The sequence below is a fragment of the Penaeus vannamei genome, chromosome 21 (genome assembly GCF_042767895.1).
Source record: "Penaeus vannamei isolate JL-2024 chromosome 21, ASM4276789v1, whole genome shotgun sequence".
NCBI classification, from domain to species: Eukaryota; Metazoa; Arthropoda; class Malacostraca; order Decapoda; family Penaeidae; genus Penaeus; species Penaeus vannamei.
This window is the reverse complement of record NC_091569.1, coordinates 35436046-35448974: the sequence shown is the minus strand read 5'-3', so window position 1 is coordinate 35448974 and position 12929 is coordinate 35436046. Positions and strand designations below refer to the sequence as shown.

General features: G+C 35.6%; 1 protein-coding gene and 1 long non-coding RNA gene across 2 annotated transcripts in view; both read right to left on the bottom strand.

The window, feature by feature from the left end:
- Positions 1 to 3233: 3233 nt before the first annotated feature.
- On the bottom strand, positions 3234 to 5067 carry LOC113814982 (proline-rich protein 2-like). Its single transcript, XM_070136279.1, has 2 exons — positions 3958 to 5067; positions 3234 to 3425 (listed from the first exon to the last, which is right to left on the bottom strand). The coding sequence occupies exons 1-2, from the start codon at positions 5065 to 5067 to the stop codon at positions 3234 to 3236; spliced, it is 1302 nt and encodes a 433-aa protein (XP_069992380.1).
- A 5264-nt stretch (positions 5068 to 10331) lies between these two features.
- LOC138865615 (uncharacterized) overlaps positions 10332 to 12929 on the bottom strand; it is a 4607-nt gene continuing 2009 nt past the window's right edge. The window contains exon 3 of the long non-coding RNA XR_011399430.1: positions 10332 to 10457. This is a non-coding gene — a long non-coding RNA (uncharacterized lncRNA). The remainder of the gene's footprint in view (positions 10458 to 12929) is intronic.

Here is a 12929-nt window from a genome sequence, read left to right as displayed (position 1 = left end):
TTGTCAGAGGGAAATGCAATGGTTTACTTGAATGTTTGTGAATTGGAGATGAGCGCTTTCTTGTGAAGCAAAGAATATGTTTGCATGGCATTTTAGATAAGTCTTTTGAATATTTAGACACAGATACAAGGTGCCATATAGTTTACATGAATGATTCATTAGTTGTCTCAGTAGCGGCATATACAGTATCAACACAGTATGAAAAGTATGTTACCAGGTCCCTTCCTGATAAGGAATTTTATATTCATATTTCTTCCTTGATATTCTGTATAAAAAACGCGTCATTTTGTGATATATATGGTATGCTGAGTGACAACTGAGCTCTTTGTCACTTGGCATTAGTATGCATTAAGGTTCCGTCTCTACTCTCTGCTGCCAAATACCACACCTTATACAAATTTTCTTGCTTTCCCAAATATCTGTTAAATAAGTCTTCTAACTTCGATTCCTTGCTTCAACTATTCTTGATCTATTTGCTAGTCTTATGGATTTTGGTTTAAGTACTGAGACTTGCATAATAGGGCAGAAAGTGTTTTTTCAGACAAAAAGAAGATTAAACAACAGCTTTATGGTCCTTTCTTGTTCAGCCTTTTGTTTTTTGTAAAGCCTTTTGTGTATATGTAGATTTATGTATGTCTTACCTCAAGCATCAAGGAGAGAACTACTATGTTGATATGCTATTAACCTTTTAATGAATTTTTCTCAATTTTTTGTGTGTAATTTTGTATGCATAATATACATTTTCTTTTAGTATTATTAATGCATTATTTATCACATGCAAATTTCAGATACTCTGGTGTACATGCACTATTTACAATACGTTTTTACATAATGATTGTATGATTTCATGAAAGAGAGAGTAAAAGGACAAATATAGGAAAGGAGTATTCATTTTGTCAAAGATCTGTAGGGACACATGCACACAAGTAAAAGAATCAGCTTTGAGAAAAGTTTGATTCTGTGACAGTGGAACTGATGTAAATATATGTGTAAGGAGCATTTAGTCCCTTATTAATTCGGAGAGCACAAGTGGTTGTATATTTTCATTATTTTCTCATCCAGAGAGGTAGCTTAGGCTGGATGATATGTAGAACATTTGTTTATCTTTTTTGTTTCATATTTCTGTGCATGAACTATTGATATATTATACTCTGATGTGTTCGTCTTTAATTGTTAAGTTTACTCTTTACTTAGGAGCATTGGTAACTTTGTTTAGTGGTTATTTTGAATTAATGTTAGACATTCTCATTCTCTCATGATATATTTACTGCCTTATTATTTTAATTTCTCTCAGGTTTTCTGTGAATTTGAACTTCAAAACTGCTATTTTTTGAGGTTGAGAATATCTGTATTCTGTTCTCCAAGTGTAAAATACTCAGTTATAGCACAGGTGAATGGCTGCTTTATTGTGACATGAAAGAATCTAAACCAGATTGTATTTTGAATGTTTCAAGTAATGGCTTATTTCATGTTTTCTTGAATAGACATCATCAAATGCTTGCAGTAGAATGTGATCTATTTACGTTGGAGTAGGTTACTAAAAGCAATTCAGATGGTTACTCAGCCACCATTGTCCAATATGATGTTAATGCTTTAGTTATGATTGGTGATCTCTTTTTCCTTTATAAGTATGATTATTATTACTTTTGCTATTTTTATTATTTTTATATTAGAAACTGGTTTTGTGAATACTTTTTAATGAGAGACATTACAGGCTGTGTTTGTTTTTTCTGCCTTCATGGTGTATTTTTTAATATGTAATACAGTATATATGAAAATATTTGATGCGTAGTAGCAGTTCTGTGCCATACTTAAGAGGCCTATATTTATGCAAGGTAGCCCTTATTTTTTTTCATATCAAAGAAATTAGATTTATATGATTAAGATTTAAAGCAAAACAACTGTGAAAAGAAATGAGATTAATAAACCATCTTAATATTAGAAGACCAGTCAAGCAGTGTTTAGAGTGCCTCATCTGCTGTCTTAATTTAAAGGACCAGAGTTTTGTATCTGATATTCCCTTTGCCAACTAATTATGTTTTTTCCCATGGTGTTATTCCCAGTTCCATCTCTTGAGTAATATTGCAATTTTCAGGAATATTACCTTGCTTGCCAAAGGTTTATATTGTTACAAAATCTTGATGTATATTATATGTTGTATACTGTACAATTGCTACAGTTTTAAGGAAAATAAAGAGCTTGAAGGACTTTCAGTTAAGATATTATCCTATAAGCTTCCCCTTATCCCCTGTAGCAGATGTTTATTTGTGTAAGAGAGAGGTACACAGCCTTTCTCCCACTCACGCTCATGGCAGCGTAAATCCACTCAGTAGGTCCTAAAGACGAAAATACAGATAGGTCATCGGAAAGTGAAAGGCGAGTAATAACTTTGTCTACCCCAGCCCCCCCTCTCTCTCTCTCTCTTGTTTGCTTTCGTCTGTTTTTTTGTCCTAGAGGTCTGAGATGACAAGTAGACAAGAAATAATGTTATTTATGGAAATAGGATGATTGGAGACGTAATGAAAATTTGTATCAAGCTATATTAATCTGTTGAAAATGTATTCTTATTATGTAGAAAATATTGATAAGTAATGCATTTATGTATTTTCAACCATGTTTTCATTGTTACTTCAATTTTTTTAGTGTAATTTATCATAATTCACTTTCACATGTATAGATTTCTTGTGCCTGTTGTTTGTTTGTAAACATATTTCTTACCACAGAAACTTTTTTCCTTGCGTGGTAAAATCTGATGAAGTAATTATATAGAATAATGATTTTGGTTTTATAATCTGAAATATTTAGAATTATTCATTATAATGGTAATTTATGCAAGTAGGATGTTTTCCAAATGATAAGGATAAGAAAAGCTTTCATATCATGCAGTGCAGTTCACACACATTAATTTGCGAGTAAAAATGGCGACCACTTTTTTATTTCTAAAATTTAACAAAGAGTATTCAAGCACTTCATATATTTAGACATTCGTTATTGTGGCATAACATCATTCATGCTAATTTAAAAAACAATCAGTATGCTTTAAACAAGTGCATGTAACATTAAATATAAATCCTGTAAATATACCTTCACACATAACATAAAGAAATTGGGAAAGAAGAGCTATTATTATCCAATTTATCAAGTTGCTTTTCGTAAGCTTTATGGTCTTTGAACTGGTCGAGAGGGAGTTGGTGTCACTGTTGTTGTCAATGTTGTTGTTGGTCCTGTTGTTGTTATTGGTCCTTCTGTTGTTGTTGGTCCATCTGTTGTTGTTGGTCCTTATGTTGTTGTTGGCCCTGCTGTTGTTGTTGGTCCTTCTGTTGTTGTTGGTCCTTCTGTTGTTGTTGGCCCTGCTGTTGTTGTTGGTCCTTCTGTTGTTGTTGGCCCTGCTGTTGTTGTTGGCCCTGCTGTTGTTGTTGGTCCTTCTGTTGTTATTGGTCCTTCTGTTGTTGTTGGTCCTGCTGTTGTTGTTGGCCCTGCTGTTGTTGTTGGTCCTTCTGTTGTTGTTGGTCCTTCTGTTGTTGTTGGCCCTGCTGTTGTTGTTGGTCCTTCTGTTGTTGTTGGCCCTGCTGTTGTTGTTGGCCCTGCTGTTGTTGTTGGTCCTTCTGTTGTTATTGGTCCTTCTGTTGTTGTTGGTCCTTCTGTTGTTGTTGGCCCTGCTGTTGTTGTTGGTCCTTCTGTTGTTGTTGGTCCTTCTGTTGTTGGCCCTGCTGTTGTTGTTGGTCCTTCTGTTGTTGTTGGTCCTTCTGTTGTTGTTGGTCCTTCTGTTGTTGTTGGTCCTTCTGTTGTTGTTAGTCCTGTTGTTGGCCCTGCTGTTGTTGTTGGTCCTTCTGTTGTTGTTGGTCCTTCTGTTGTTGTTGGCCCTGCTGTTGTTGTTGGTCCTTCTGTTGTTGTTGGTCCTTCTGTTGTTGTTGGTCCTTCTGTTGTTGTTGGTCCTTCTGTTGTTGTTGGCCCTGCTATTGTTGTTGGCCCTGCTGTTGTTGTTGGTCCTTCTGTTGTTGTTGGTCCTTCTGTTGTTGTTGGCCCTGCTATTGTTGTTGGCCCTGCTGTTGTTGGTCCTTCTGTTATTGTCGGTCCTGCTGTTGTTGTTGGTCCTGAAGTTGTTGTTGGCCCTGGTGTTGTTGTTGGTCCTGTTATTGTTGTTGGTCCTGTTGTTGTTGGCCCTGGTGTTGTTGTTGGTGGCCCTGTTGTTGGTGGTGGTCCTGTAGTTGTTGGTCCTGCTGTAGTTGTTGGTCCTGTTGTTGGTGGTGGTCTTGTTGTTGTTGTTGGCCCTGGTGTTGTTGGTCCTGTTGTTGGTCCTATTGTTGTTGGTCCTGCTGTTGGAGGTCCTGCTGTTGGAGGTCCAGCTGTTGGAGGTCCTGCTGTTGGAGGTCCTGCTGTTGGAGGCCCTGCTGTTGGAGGCCCTGCTGTTGGAGGTCCTGCTGTTGGAGGTCCTGCTGTTGGTGGTCCTGCTGTTGGAGGCCCTGCTGTTGGTGGTCCTGCTGTTGGAGGTCCTGCTGTTGGAGGTCCTGCTGTTGGAGGCCCTGCTGTTGGAGGCCCTGCTGTTGGAGGCCCTGCTGTTGGAGGCCCTGCTGTTGGTGGTCCTGCTGTTGGAGGCCCTGCTGTTGGTGGTCCTGCTGTTGGAGGTCCTGCTGTTGGAGGCCCTGCTGTTGGTGGTCCTGCTGTTGGAGGTCCTGCTGTTGGAGGTCCTGCTGTTGGAGGCCCTGCTGTTGGAGGCCCTGCTGTTGGAGGTCCTGCTGTTGGTGGTCCTGCTGTTGGAGGCCCTGCTGTTGGTGGTCCTGCTGTTGGAGGCCCTGCTGTTGGTGGTCCTGCTGTTGGTGGTCCTGCTGTTGGAGGTCCTGCTGTTGGAGGCCCTGCTGTTGGAGGTCCTACGGTTTGAGGCCCTGCTGTTGAAGCCACTGCTGTTGGAGGTCCAGATGTTGGTGGTCCTGTTGTTGGTGGTCCTGCTGTTGGAGGCCCTGCTGTTGGTGGTCCTGCTGTTGGAGGCCGTGCTGTTGGAGGTCCTGCTGTTGGAGGCCCTGCTGTTGGTGGCCCTGCTGTTGGTGGTCCTGCTATTGTTGGTTCCATTGCAGAAAAAAAGAAAAACGTTGATATAGTTATATATGCAAGTAAAAGTTTGGTTTGGCTAATTTTGGGTTGGTCATGTTACATGGTGTTAAGTTTAGGAAGACAGGTTAGGTTTAGATAGGTTCGATTTTGTTTGGCTAGAATATTTTAGGTTAAACTATCCTGGTTGGGTTCTGGTTAGTTTGGTTCGTTTAGGTTAAGCTCGGCTTGGGTCAGACTGGGAGAAAGTAATTTGAAGTGAGGGGATTTACTTGAGTACTAATTACCATGTTTGCTGTAGTCTGTTGAATTTTCAGTGATCGTATCACGGGTTCCAAAATGCATGAGCAAAAAACAACAAAAACAAAACAAAACAAAAAAATATATGAATATATATTATACATAATATCTACCTATATCTACATTCTCTCTCTCTCTCTCTCTCTCTCTCTCTCTCTCTCTCTCTCTCTCTCTCTCTCTCTCTCTCTCTCTCTCTCTCTATATATATATATATATATATATATATATATATATATATATATATTGTGCGTGTGTGTTTGTGCACGCGCGCGCGCACAATCCCAGTTCATAATGCATTCGCAATGCCAGTACCGCATCCTGTTCGCGCTGCAGCTGTCTTTGAATGCAAAACCACAGTAAGTGATGTCTTGGAATGAATGCAGTCACCCTGGGGCAGTCAGGTAGCACAGTGGTTTGTAACTGTGCAGTCTCCGATGAGTCGTAAAAGAGTCCGTGATGAGTTGGCAACGGTCCGTGAACAGCCACCAACCCTTCACGGACTGTTCTTGTCCAGTCGGTACCAGTCCGATTAAGGATCAAACCGCCAACCGATCAGCTCGAGCGAAAAACAAATACAAATACTTAATCAAGTAAAGAAAAAGAAACGACAAGGGTGTAGATAAATAATAAAGTGATTGCGCAAAGTGTATATACATCTTGCCACTGCGTACATCACTCAGCTCGTATCCATTCATACGGAAACACCTAGACCACTCGGCAGCATTTTTCTTGAAGCCAACGTTCGGAAACATGGATTTTGCCGTTCCCGATTTATACCCCCGACCGATTAGGAGTTTGAGGTTGATGCGACTCGCCCTTTAAGTGAACAACACAAGCAAATTGAACGGAAGATGCAACGTACCTCCACCAGGTGCGCAACAACGGCAGTCTCTCCCTCTGCAACCCTTAAGAATTTCTCTCTCGTTGTTCTTGCATTTTCCCTTCGTGCAGGACCCTTTGTTCTTCTTACACTTTGTCTTTATTTTGCAGTCTGGAAAAGATAAAGGTTATTTTTGTTAACGGTGATAAAAACTGCTAGTGTATTTAGTACTGGGAGACAATTTAGTTATTGAGTAAAAAATGATTAATCTTTCAAAAGCATAAGTACATAACAAATTAGATATAAAGATGATGATACAATATTAGTAGTAATAGTAGTAACAATAATGTTAATAGCAACAATAACAATAATGATAGTAACAATAAAGATAATATTATCAATAATGATAAAAAATAGGCTTCTATAGAGCAGAATTTGTTTGATTTGAATAATTTAAGTTCAGCTTGGTTAGTTTTTTTGGTAAGTCACGCTAATTTTGTTTTGTTTAGGTTAGACCAAGCTCGGTGTGCTGGAAATTAAGAATTTCGAGCTGTAGTAATTTACGTGAATATAAATTTTCGTCTTGAAGTTTCAGCAACCGTATTAAGGGTTCTATAATCCTTAAAAAAATATGTGGAACAAAAAACTGAGAAAAAAGCGCAAACATACGATATATATATATATATATATATATATATATATATATATATATATATATATATATATATATATATATATATATATATTTTCTTTTATTTCAACCCCGTGTCTGAATTATTATTTCACATCCAAAGATAATAACTACATAAAAACAAAGAATTATCAATTAAAAATAAATATAACGAAGCAATCCATCCAATGCGACCGTTAACGGAAAAGTAACTCACGAAAATAACGGAAATTTGATTACCTTCCTCCGGTGCGCAACAACGGCAGTCTTTCCCTCTGCAACCCTTAAGAATTTCTCTCTCGTTGTCCTTGCATTCTCCCTTCGTGCAGGAGCCTTTGTTCTTCTGACATTTTTTCTTTATTTTGCAGCCTGGAAAGGATAAAGGTTATTTTTGTTAACGGTGATAAAAACTGCCAATCTCTTTAGTACTGGGAGACAATTTAGCTATTAAATTAAAAATTATTAATCTTTCAAAGTCATAAGTACATAACAAATTAGATAAAAAGATGTTGATACAATATAGTAATAGTAGTAACAATAATACTAATAACAACAATAACAATAGTGGTAATAGTAGTAACAATAATACTAATAACAACAATAACAATAATGATAATAACAATAAAGATAATATCAATAATGAGGATAAAAAATAGGCTTCTGTAGGGCAGAATTTGTTTGATTTGAATAATTAAAGTTAAGCTTGGTTATTTTATTTTATTTTATTTATTTATTTTTTTTTTTGTAAGACGCTAATTTTGTTTTAATTAGGTTAGACTAAGTTCGGTTTGCTAGAAATTAAGAATTTCGAGCTGTAGTAATTTACGTGAATATAAGTTTTCGACTTGAAGTTTCAGCAACCTTATTAATGGTTCTATAATCCTTAAAAAATTAAGTGGAACAAATGAAATGAGAAAAAAAAGCGCAAACATACGAGATATTTTTTTTCTTTTCCTTTTATTTCAACCCCGTGTCTGAATTATTATTTCACATCCAAGGATGATAATTACATGAAAAAAGAATTATCAATTAAAAACAAATATAACGAAGCAATCTATCCAATGCGACCGTTAAAGGAAAAGTAACTCACGAAAATAACGGAAATTCCTCCGGTGCGCAACAACGAGAGAGAGAGAGACAGGGAAAACGCAAACATACGAAATATTTTTTTTTCTTTTTATTTCAACCCCGTGTCTGAATTATTATTTCACATCCAAGGATGATAACTACATAAAAAAAGAATAATCAATTAAAAATGAATATAACGAAGCAATCCATCCAATACGACCGTTAACGGAAAAGTAACACGAAAATAACGGAAATTTGATTACCTTCCTCCGGTGCGCAACAACGGCAGTCTTTCCCTCTGCAACCCTTAAGAATTTCTCTCTCGTTGTTCTTGCATTCTCCCTTCGTGCAGGAGCCTTTGTTCTTCTTACACTTTGTCTTTATTTTGCAGTCTGGAAAAAGAAAAAAAGGTTATTTTGTTAACGGTGATAAAAACTGCCAATCTCTTTAGTACTGGGAGACAAGTTAGCTATTAGATTAAAAATTATTAATCTTTCAAAATCATAAGTACATAACAAATTAGATAAAAAGATATTGATACAATATAGTAATAGTAGTAACAATAATACTAATAACAACAATGACAATAGTGGCAATAGTAGTAACAATAATACTAATAACAACAAAAACAATAATGATAATAATAAAGATAATATCAATAATGATAAAAAATAGGCTTCTGTAGGGTAGAATTTGTTTGATTTGAATAATTAAAGTTAAGCTTGGTTATTTTTTATGGGTGTCACTCTAATTTTGTTTTGTTTAGGTTAGACTAAGTTTGCTAGAAAATAAGAATTTCAAGCTGTAGTAATTTACGTGAATATAAATTTTCGACTTGAAGTTTCAGCAACCGTATTAAGGGTTCTATAATCCTTAAAAAAATAAGTGGAACAAATAAAATGAGAAAAAAAACACAAACATACGAGATAGTTTTTTTCTTTTCCTTTTATTTCAACCCCGTGTCTGAATTATTATTTCACATCCAAAGATAATAACTACATGAAAAAATAAACAAAAAAGAATAATCAATTAAAAAATATATATATATAATTTTCAAATAATAAATTAAAAATAAATATTTACGAAGCAATCCATCCAATGCGACCGTTAACGGAAAAGTAACACGAAAATAACGGAAATTTGAATACCTTCCTCCGGTGCGCAACAACGGCAGTCTTTCCCTCTGCAACCCTTAAGAATTTCTCTCTCGTTGTTCTTGCATTCTCCCTTCGTGCAGGACCCTTTGTTCTTCTTACACTTTGTCTTTATTTTGCAGTCTGGAAAAAGAAAAAAATGTTATTTTTGTTAACGGTGATAAAAACTGCCAATCTCTTTAGTACTGGGAGACAATTTAGTTATTGAATTAAAATTTATTAATCTTATTGAGGTTAATGTCTATCCTTATTTAAAACCGCTGATTTTTATGAGTGCTTTTATCATTGATAGAAAGAAGCGAGTTTTAGAGATATTTAGAAATATGTATGGTATAAAGTGATGATTGCATAAGTCAGTTGCAATGATGCAGAGAGTGATGGTGATGAAAATGATATTATTATCATCATTATTAGTATTAATAATTGTTGATTAGTAATAGTACTAGTAGTAGTAGTTGTGGTGGAGTTAGAAGTAGTTGTGGTAGTTGTAGTCGGAGTGACAGTAGTAGTAGTAGTGGTGTTGGTGGTAGTTATAGCAGTTGTTGTAGTAGTTGTAGTTGTAGCCATAGCAACAGTACTTGTAGTTGTAACATTTGTTGTAGTAGCAGTAGTAGTAATAATAGTTGTAGTATTTGTAGTTCTTGTAGTATTTGTAGTAGTATTTGTTGTAGCAGTCTTTTTAGTGTAGCTGTAGTATTAGCAATAGTTGTAGCAGTAGCAGTTACATTAACTAGTAATAGTTAAAGTAACAGTAGTAATTGTAGTAGTACTAGTAATGGCATTTTTTTTAGTGTCTTTTTACCTCTTTCTTTCTTTTAGTGTTTTTTTACCTTTTTAAAAATTGTCTTTTAGTGTTTTTTACCTCTTTTTTAATGTTTTTTAGTGTGTTTTTATTGTATTTTTACGTGGATCATTTTTTTTTAGATTGTATTCCAGAAAACTGTGGTGTTGTGGATGATGGAGGTGATAGTGATAGTGATGATGGTGGTGATGATAGTGATGGTGTGTGTGTGTGTGTGTGTGTGTGTGCACATATAGACACACACACACGCACACACACACACACACGCACACACACACACACACACACACACACACACACACACACACACACACACACACATATATATATATATATATATATATATATATATATATATATATATATATATATTATATTATATGTATGTATATATTATATATATGCACATAGATGCACACGTCCATGCACACACACATGAATTTCTATGCCCGTGCGTGCAATCAGGCATACCTTCACTTGCGCAACATCGGCATTGCTCCCCTCTGCAACCGCCCTGGACTTCTCGCTCGCCGTTCTTGCAATTATCTTTCGTGCAATAACCGTCCCTCTGCGTGCATCGTTTCTTCTTTTTGCATTCTGGAATATTGCAATAATGGTGGCAGTTGCAATGGTTATGCCTTTAATGAATATTGCAATAATGGTGGCAGTTGCAATGGTTATGTCTTTAATTAATGTTGCAATAATGGAGGAAAGTTGCAATGGTTATGCCTTTAATGAATATTGCAATAACGGTGGAAAGTTGCAATGGTTATGCCTTTAATGAATATTGCAATAATGCTGGAAAGTTGCAATGATTATGCCTTTAATGAATATTGCAATAATGGAGGAAAGTTGCAATGGTTATGCCTTTAATGAATATTGCAATAATGGAGGAAAGTTGCAATGGTTATGCCTTTAATGAATATTGCAATAACGGTGGAAAGTTGCAATGGTTATGCCTTTAATGAATATTGCAATAATGCTGGAAAGTTGCAATGATTATGCCTTTAATGAATATTGCAATAATGGAGGAAAGTTGCAATGGTTATGCCTTTAATGAATATTGCAATAATGGTGGAAAGTTGCAATGGTTATGCCTTTAATGAATATTGCAATAATGGTGGAAAGTTGCAATGGTTATGCCTTTAATGAATATTGCAATAATGGTGGCAGTTGCAATGGTTATGCCTTTAATGAATGTTGCAATAACGGTGGAAAGTTGCAATGGTTATACCTTTAATGAATATTGCAATAATGGTGACAGTTGCAATGGTTGTCTTGAATTAATAATGCAATAATGGTGGCAGTTGCAATAGTTATGCCTTTAATGAATATTGCAATAATGGTGGCAGTTGCAATGGTTATGCCTTTAATGAATATTGCAATAATGGTGGCAATTGCAATGGTTATGCCTTTAATGAATATTGCAATAATGGTGGCAGTTGCAATGGTTATGCCTTTAATGAATATTGCAATAATGGTGGCAGTTGCAATGGTTATGCATTTAATGAATATTGCAATAATGGTGGAAAGTTGCAATGGTTATGCCTTTAATGTATATTGCAATAATGGTGGAAAGTTGCAATGATTATGCCTTTAATGAATATTGCAATAATGGAGGAAAGTTGCAATGGTTATGCCTTTAATGAATATTGCAATAATGGAGGAAAGTTGCAATGGTTATGCCTTTAATGAATATTGCAATACTGGTGGCAGTTGCAATGGTTATGCCTTTAATGAATATTGCAATAATGGTGGAAAGTTGCAATGGTTATGCCTTTAATGAATATTGCAATAATGGTGGCAGTTGCAATGGTTGTCTTGAATTAATATTGCAATAATGGTGGCAGTTGCAATGGTTATGCCTTTAATGAATATTGCAATAATGGTGGCAGTTGAGATAATTGTCTTGAATTAATATTGCAATAATGGTGGCAGTTGCAATGGTTATGCCTTTAATGAATATTGCAATAATGGTGGCAGTTGCAATGGTTATACCTTTAATGAATATTGCAATAATGGTGGCAGTTGCAATGGTTATGCCTTTAATGAATATTGCAATGATGGTGGCACTTGCAATGGTTATGCCTTTAATGAATATTGCAATAATGGTGTCAGTTGCAATGGTTATGCCTTTAATTAATGTTGCAATAATGGTGGCAGTTGCAATAGTTATGCCTTTAATGAATATTGCAATAATGGAGGAAAGTTGCAATGGTTATGCCTTTAATGAATATTGCAATAATGGTGGCAGTTGCAATGGTTATGCCTTTAATGAATATTGCAATAATGGTGGCAGTTGTAATGGTTATGCCTTTAATGAATATTGCAATAATGGTGGCAGTTGCAATAGTTATGCCTTTAATGAATATTGCAATAATGGTGGCAGTTGCAATGGTTATGCCTTTAATGAATATTGCAATAATGGTGGCAGTTGCAATAGTTATGCCTTTAATTAATATTGCAATAATGGTGGCAGTTGCAATAGTTATGCCTTTAATGAATATTGCAATAATGGTGGCAGTTGCAATAGTTATGCCTTTAATGAATATTGCAATAATGGTGGCAGTTGCAATGGTTATGCCTTTAATGAATATTGCAATAATGGTGGCAGTTGCAATAGTTATGCCTTTAATGAATATTGCAATAATGGAGGAAAGTTGCAATGGTTATGCCTTTAATGAATATTGCAATAATGGTGGCAGTTGTAATGGTTATGCCTTTAATGAATATTGCAATAATGGTGGCAGTTGCAATAGTTATACCTTTAATGAATATTGCAATAATGGTGGCAGTTGCAATGGTTATGCCTTTAATGAATATTGCAATAATGGTGGCAGTTGCAATAGTTATGCCTTTAATTAATATTGCAATAATGGAGGAAAGTTGCAATGGTTATGCCTTTAATGAATATTGCAATAATGGTGGCAGTTGCAATGGTTATGCCTTTAATGAATATTGCAATAATGGAGGCAGTTGCAATGGTTATGCCTTTAATGAATATTGCAATAATGGTGGCAGTTGCAATGGTTATGCCTTTTATGAATATTGCAATAATGGTGGCAGTTG

Excerpts from the sequence above, each read along its gene's own strand:
- LOC113814982 (XM_070136279.1), bottom strand. The coding sequence starts at position 5,067 with ATGGAACCAACAATAGCAGGACCACCAACAGCAGGGCCACCAACAGCA. Across the intron at positions 3,426-3,957 it reads CAGCAGGGCCAACAACAATA|AAGGACCAACAACAACAGCA; the intron begins GCAGGGCCAACA and ends CAATAACAACAG.